General features: G+C 36.3%; 1 protein-coding gene across 1 annotated transcript in view; it reads right to left on the bottom strand.

Moving 5' to 3' along the window:
- Positions 1 to 1,762: 1,762 nt before the first annotated feature.
- Positions 1,763 to 8,271, bottom strand: part of LOC104625586 (AT-rich interactive domain-containing protein 4A-like) — a gene marked incomplete at both ends in the record, with an annotated part of 30,921 nt that continues 24,412 nt past the window's right edge. Inside the window, one exon of the mRNA XM_010293253.1 lies at positions 1,763 to 1,835. Coding sequence (XP_010291555.1) covers positions 1,763 to 1,835 — 73 coding nt within the window. The remainder of the gene's footprint in view (positions 1,836 to 8,271) is intronic.

The following is an 8,271-nucleotide window of genomic DNA, read 5'->3' as shown; positions in this document are numbered from 1 at the left end:
TTGTTGTGGCCAAAGTGCAGGACCCTGCACAGAGGGGGGAAAAAACGTAGACAGGTGGGGGAAAGACGCAGTCCTGACAAAGTCCTGTACATTGCTCAATCAACATACTAGCTTAAAGACCAGTTTCTGGGCTGTGTTTCCAAATTCAGTGCACAAATGCTTTCTTCTTTTGCTTCTACAAGTCCCTGACATCATCCCTACTTGGTTTGTAGGCTAAGAGTGCTTAAGTAAAGGAGTGAGGAAAGAGGAAAACAGAAAAGGGGAAAGAATCAGGCTACTAGAAAAGAAAGAAAATTGTGGATTAGTCCAGCAGCATAGGGTTTGTTTTTTTTTTTCCTCCTCAACATAGGCTCTTATTCCCCCAAGGTACGTTACGCTCCAGAAACACTGGTTGTGCACAGGAGGCTTCAAAATTATTTTGGAAGAACTCAGTATACTTTGCTATAACACATGATCAATTTCTAAACCTGTGATAAGAACTGGCAATATTGAACAGACTTGGAACTGTTCTTTTACTATTCTGTGGTTCAGAACACACCTTGTTAATAGGGATGCAGAACTTCTTTTACAAAGGTAACGTGATTCCCCACCACGCCCCCAGTTTTAAAACTCAAGGAAAAAAAAAAAAGGGGTGGGGGGAAGAGAGAGAGTATTCAGACACTATATGCACTTTACATGTTATTCCTAGCTCTGGATATTTCAAATTCAAGTACATCAACATTTGCTGTAGTATATGCTGCTACAAAAATTATCATTCAGGTAACTTTTGTCAAGGAAAAAGAAAGGAAAAAAAAAAGTAAAAAGGCAGTAGTTGCACTTCTAATCTACCTCCACCAATGTTATTTCAGAATTAACAGAGTAGTTGAATTGAAATAGCGAGTTTATGAGTAAAATGAATAAACCAAATATACTCGAAAAGATAAAACTCTTTCCAGGCTTAAATACACTAAAAAAAAAAAACGGTGGGGGTGCAGCTAAGGAACAGAAAACCTTCCATTTTAGTGTCAGTCTCATCACAACTGCAAATGTGAATGGCTTATGCAACAGCAGTTCTCCCAAGTCAGCAGGTACATCCTGCTCTCTCTACATAGCACATGCACTTCCAATATACGTCTTATGCCAGGACTTTAACTATTCCAATTTATAACAGTCTCACCTAATTCTGTAAAGACAGACATTTAAAATATGCTATTTTCTTGTTCTAGCTACTGGATAAAGTAGAATCTTTTAAGTTGTCTCTTCAGGTGAGTATCACTGATACATCTGCGCATGATTAACAGTTGTGCAAGGAGACTTGAAGATGGCACATCTCCCATTCTCTGCTGGTTGAATTTCACCATCCATGAACAGCCTCCTCAGGTTCCAGCCTGAGATTAACAGCAGCAGAGTTCCCAGCCATGGCTGTCACAACAAGAAATCAACCAAGAGCTTATTTAATAGGGATTGTTAACACAAAAAAGATTTTGTGAAAGCAAAACAAAAACAAAACACCTCAGGGAGGATTTCAGTTTCCTTTGTGCACTGTGCTTCAAAGTACTGGAAGCAGACCTGCCACATGTGAAAATGGGTAGAAGTGTTTTTCCTTGCACCAGACTAGTAGTTATCCTTTTTCACTGACGTAAGAATATACTCGTAATAACATCCATTACATTTAAAAGCAATTTTTAAAAGCCATTACAAAAGTGGTCTAGTTATTAAAAAGAATTATATACTTAAGTAAATAAAAATATTTGTAAGTAAATAAAAACAATTTCAGTGTTACCTCTGTCTTCCATAAACTTGTAAAGCTGTTGGAGGAAGTTGTCCCTCTCTTCAGGATCAAGCTCTTCCTCAGGCTGTGAAAACAAATGCAGTCATAATGAAAATATAAAATATGCAAAGTAGCAATTTATTTATACAAAAGCCTAACAGCAAGAACTAAACCCAAACCACTTCCCATTTGGCCCTGCACCCATGTAATGGCAAAATATGCAGAAAACAAAATTTTCTTGGGACACATAAGTGCGCACCTCAGGAGGAGAAAGAAAATGCAGGTCAGGGAAAGCCTCAACCCATGACAGAAAGAATGTTAAGTGTGACCCTCAAAATGAAAACACTAATATACTTAACATATTGTTCTAATACAGAAAAGGTCTGTTATTTACAAGACTGAAGCAATTCACAGGAACTGTGGAATCTTTTTTTATTTTTTTTTTGTTTGGATTTTTTTTTGTTTAACTCCTCTTCCTTACTCCAACTACAGCTAAAGCTGCAGAACAATTCTTTCTCCAACCGTTCCTGGTTTTGATGCTCCAGACGGTATTCATTTTGTGATTAAGCTCCAATGCTCAATTTCAGCTCATATTTGAAAACACTTATACAGTCACTTCCATAATTCCCTGAACACATATTTCCATAATTTACTATTATAAATTCCTTAGTTTTACCTTTACAACTTAAATCCTCAAATAGATAAACACTTATGAACTTTATGGCAAGCAGTCCACAGTGTGAAATAAAGATTTTATTTTATTCAGGTGGAAACCATGAAAATAAAGTACATTTATTAGGGGGAGGGAAATAATTTCTACATATTTACACATACTTCATGGAAATCTGAGATGCTTGAAGAGACCGGGGAGGGGGGGAATCTTTTCCCTGCAATGCTTTACGCATGCCACTTTCTTCCTGCCAGCCTGGCAATCATAGGGATTGCTGGTAAGGCAGTTTGCACAAGGAAGACCGCAGCTGTCTTGAAAGAAAGACGTACAGTACATGTCAAAAAAATGCTTCATTACATTATTAAAAATAATAGAAAAGTGACAAGCAGTTCCAGAAGGAAACCAGAACAGCAATTTCAATTTTCAGTCATCTCTGCGTTCTGTAAACTTTAAGCTTCAAGGCACAAAGATAGGCAGTGAAATGTAAATGTATATGCTACTGCCTTGTTAACCAGAAAGCAATCTGCCCAGCATCAGAATGGATTTCAGCCCTGCCTCCTTCAGTGAATTCTGAGCTTCAAAGCCTAACAGGGATCACCCATAATCAGGCAGAGACAATAATTGTTTCTTATTTTCCTATTTCTTCTTGGGAAATAATTGGAGGAAATTAAATGAATAATCACAACATTGTACAGCATTGGTTACCATTTGCTCATACTGCATATTATAGGGATTATATAAAGAGAAACAGTTATCTACAGAATTACTATGTTCGTCCAGGTTAACAAATGAATTATTGCTATAGAAACCACAGCTTTTTTCTCTCCATTTAGATTGCAAACCAACTTCAAGATCGAGAAATTTCTACCATGTACTGTAACGTTTACTGATTAAAGGCAATACAACTCAAACAATGCAAAACAAATACATCTAATAACAGTAAACATTCAGAAGTATTTCTGAATAGTTGAATTCAAACCATTTCTTTTATGTGGGCATAATGCCAAACCAAAACTGTAGGTCAGAACAGCAGAAACGTAGGTTAGAAATAGCATTCTTGCAGCTAGAATGTTAACCATTTCACTGATACCAAGTATTTTCAGCTAAAGAAAAGCGAAAAGAAAGAGGAAAAGCTTTTACACACTTACAAGACAAAGGCATAAAACCTGATTGCAATATTCATCCACTTATATGAGAGACATCTTGAATCCTGTACCTCCTTCTCTCTGTTGATGGTATATGAGCTATGTTGCCACCCCTTGACAAAAAGAGTCTGAACCATGGCTCAAACCATGGTACCTATGCCAGAGTAGACACCAAATCCTTCTGAGAGGTGCCTTGAATAAGACCTGAATAACTGTCATCAAGGAATAAATCATGTATCCACTATTTCAAAGTCTTTTTTTGCTACCGGCCAAAATGAGAAAGACCAACCCTTCATGGATATGCTTACTGAAACATTAAGATACATGGATTTTTATAAGATGTAATTTTAATCAAGGTTATCTATTTGTAAGTGGACATAATGAATTCCCAGGAGAGTCTACTGTTCTGAGTTAGAGTTGGGTTTTATTTCAACTATATCAACCATCATCTAAGCTGCTGTATCAGCACCCTTAAATCTGTACCCAAAGTGAAGAAAACACCTGAGAAATGTTGATGCCACAACCTGCAATCACCATCAGTGAGTTACTGGACAGATAAAATTCCCAGCATCTCTTTTTAGCAGGCACTGGGGCAACACTGCTACACTCCAAAACTCACTTCTCCTATCCAGACACTTATGCCCATTTTAGATTGGACATAAGTAAGATCACAGTGACAATTTTCAAAGTCAGTTTTCTTACGAGACTTCTGTCTCTCCATTTAATTTTTTTCCTATACAGGAGTTGCAAGAAAGGGAGACTGTAGCTACAGGTAAGTCCAAGTGAGAGGCAAAACAATATGAAATTTTTAAGCAGCAGGAGTTCAAAACGGAGACCTTCCTGTTGTTCATCCAACACCCTTAACTATATCTAAGAATCTCCAAGATGCCCTTTTTTGCTTATAATTAGGAAGTTGAAAATTTATGGATTTGAGATTTTTTTTTCCTCCTTTCTGACTAGCAAGTCACATCAATTAGAGAATATTGTAAACATTAAAACAATGAAATAAACAATAAACACAGGATCTCTGCATAAGGGACATACTCCTTTCCCAACTCAACTTCTTATGCCTTCCAAGTAACACTAACAGTGTTCAAGTATTTTGTAAAATTATTTTGAGTAACAAACTAGCTAATAAAACCCACAGATACTTACAGAAAACTTATAACTGGCTTTGCATGTTTTTGTTTCAAGCCACATCATTTACCATGAGTTTTGCCTGTCTTTAGCATGATTTTAAACAAGAATACTGCTCTGTTATCCTGACTCATCCTTTACTCTACAGAAAGATGTTAAACCTTCTGCAGATGCTAACCTGTAGAGCTCAGTGGGAGCACAAAGGATGAAATAGTTTATTTTACAAAACAAAGAATGAATCTCTACTCCCAAGCACATACACCATATACTCAATCAATACCGAGCTGAGGTACCAGGGACAGATCTTTCTTTTATGTTATTAATAGACCGACAAAACCATAAACTCTTCTGTGAAATAAATGCAAGCTAAGAGGAAGAAGAATGTGTACAGGATCTGGAGTTCAGAAGAGTATATGAGCAAGACAAGCTGTGAGAATTAGAGTTAACGTAATTCTGTTGCTTCAGAGTACTTAAATGCATTTTCATCACTTGCATATTTGCTTTCTGATGCCAAGTTTGAACACTAATTAAGGAAATGAAAAGAATTAAACTGATTGCAACACCTTAACAGCTTTCCAGCATGTGGAGATGAAAGTGGTCTTAAAATGTTAATTTCTACCAACAACCAAGGACTGGGAATTCAACCATCCTCAACAATGACTCACTCTAGAGCTGTACCTCAGTTTGCAACTTCTTCACCCCTCTTTGAGGAATATTCTGAGAACACCTGTCAGCATAAACTTGTGAGCAAGAAAGTCTTCATAAGGAACATTTGTGCACAGTAGCCAAAACTCCTACAAATGCATGCATGCATGAGCAGGATGATTAGCTAATCAATGTTTAGCTATTTTTTAAAAGGCTTTTTTGCATATTATACATCACAGCTGCTTAAGTTGTTGGGGTTTTTTTAATACATGGAAATAAACTCCTTGTTTCTGGATAACATGCTTCATTAACTTTGAAATTACTGTATTCCTATATTCAATTCTTAGAGTAATTTTTTTCAATGTTATCATAAAATACACATAGGTTGCAACAGAAATGGACGATTCAGGTATCATTTTATGTGGTCTCCCACAGCCACTTAGAGAAAAGACTACATAGGAAACAAGAACTAATTTGAAGCAAAATGTGAGTATTTTAATAGATGACAACTGATCATGTATAGGAATCTCAAGCCTCTTAAAACACATCATGGATTTTATACACTTATCCTTCTTTTATGAACTTACTGCTAATAAAATATAGGGCAATGATTTATCATGACAACTGAAATCCTTGCTTACTTCCAGAATAGGTACATTAGAAAATGCTTCTTGCTTTTTCCCTGCTCAACAACGTAAAGCAACTCTGACTGATATGTTTCTTGATGCTGTTGTGATGGCAAAACCCCTAAAAACTTTAAATGAATGAACATTATTAAACATACTACAGATACATCCTTTAAGTGACTGTCAAAATGAAGACTAAGAGAAAATTCCTTTAAGTATGCACCTGGAGGTGCTACAACTCTTTCTTCAATGAGAGGCATGGAGACCAGCTAGCTGGAATTTTTTCCTGCATGTTTCTTGCATGTTTGATTAGGGAGGAGGGAAAGAACAAGGAACTGCCATTAAAATGACACAGATAAGTTGGAAGAGTCTCTCAAAGATGGTGTTATAATCAATTCCATGGGTAAGATAAAAACTCCTTTTTGCAGCTCTTGATATTACAGAAAGATTCAATTTTGAAACTTGCAAAATTCAAACTCTAAAGAACAATTTCCTTCTGCTCTGATCTTATGTGAATGTATCTATTAAGAACACATACTGAAAATGTATTTCAAATAACTGCATGTTAAAAATCTTGATTCTTTTGGAATCAGAATGGCCTACAGGGAGACTGAGAGGCAAAACCAAACGTTGCCTACATATTCCCTTGTAAAATGGGGAGTATCTGATTATTTAATCCTGAGAAACAAATATGTATGACTCCTTCCCTGACAGAACAACCTAAATACAAGCATATACTTGCAGATATGCTGATTTTTAATAAAAATCAAGTAATGTTCCAAAGCTTCTATTTTTATGTGGAGATACTGGAGCTTAATTCTCTTTCCTTTTAGCTGCAGTGCATTCTTTGACTGCCAAATGTACCTTCAAAATACAGTTAATTGTCTTATTCTAACATGCTGAAAACTGGATAAGACCCAAAAGCAATATCCAGATTTTTATCTGGTTTCAAACCAATTGCATCATTCTTTAAATTTTCATTTGATAAAGAATCTTCTTCTATAATACCTCCTGATTTTTTCACTTTTTGTGACACAGGCAATATCTGTTCTGTTATTCAAACCTCACATCATGAATGAAAAGTAATCCTGAGTTGCACCATATATTGCAATTATTGCCAAAAATCCAACAATTTGACCATGCTGAGCAATTCAATATAACACAATCCCTGTTAAATTCAGTCACAAGCAATTTCCACATTTTCCTCCTTCACAGTAAACTCTGGACCAATCAAGCCAGTTACCACCAGCAAGGAGGATTAGCATCTCCCCACCACCATATTGGCTCCCACTCCTCAGCTTACAAAAGACATCAAAGAACAACCATGTAAAGCCTGGAAATCTTATTGTATCAATTCTACCATACTCTTAAGATGTCATGAAGGGCAGCACAATTAGAAAGACAGTCTGTGTCAAAACAAAGTTACAGATTTTAACCCAGCTCCTGGAAAAATAGTAGGATCTATTATCACCAGCTACAGTAGGTCTCTCTGTTCCATTGTAATTATAAAAGATCCTACTTCAGAAAAATAGGATCCTTTCCATTCCAAGAATTAGACTCTTCTGACTGACTTTATGCTCATTATATATTAAGTAGGTTTGTGTCCATTTGATTGATTTAATGAAGGCCTATCATGGCTGGTCAGCAGCTGCCCAGGCCTTGACAGCAAAGCTGCTGTGCATTTCAGAATATTGGGGGAGCGGGGGGGAAGATAATGGTTAAAATCTCCCTCCCATCTCCAGTAATGTAACAATTTGCAGCTCTAAAACAAAAGGTCCACTGAGAATATTCTGGCAGAGGATGGACAGAAGCTATTTTGACCTTGATTATTAAAGGAGAAGCTCTACAAAATGTAAAATTCAAGATTTGAGTAATTCAACATTTTTAGTCAAATAAACGCAAGGCAGTATCATTCACTTGTCAATTCTCCTGCAACCGGTATTACTGCCGAAGGGAAAAGAAAAAAGAAATTATGATAAATTCCCTAAATGTTCTCTAATTGTAATATCTAGCATGGCCCACAATTAGAATATGCATCGTAACAGTTGAATCAGGAATTTGATTTAATGGGCTAGAATGACAGTACTCCTCTGACATAGTCTAAACAGATTAATATCTATCCTCTGCTACATAGCTTCAGCATGAAGATGCTCACCTTATTTTTACATGCCTACTTGTCACCTGGAAATAATGGTTTCTACAGCTTTTCCTATCAGCACATCTACCTGTCTGGAATCCTTTGCTTCACTACTCTACATTTACATTATTCTTTAAAAATAACCTCTATTTCTTTTACAG

The sequence above is a fragment of the Phaethon lepturus genome, unplaced genomic scaffold (assembly GCF_000687285.1).
Source record: "Phaethon lepturus isolate BGI_N335 unplaced genomic scaffold, ASM68728v1 scaffold40438, whole genome shotgun sequence".
NCBI lineage: Eukaryota > Metazoa > Chordata > Aves > Phaethontiformes > Phaethontidae > Phaethon > Phaethon lepturus.
Note: the sequence above shows the minus strand (reverse complement) of the source record. Positions and strands in the feature narration are given on the sequence as shown.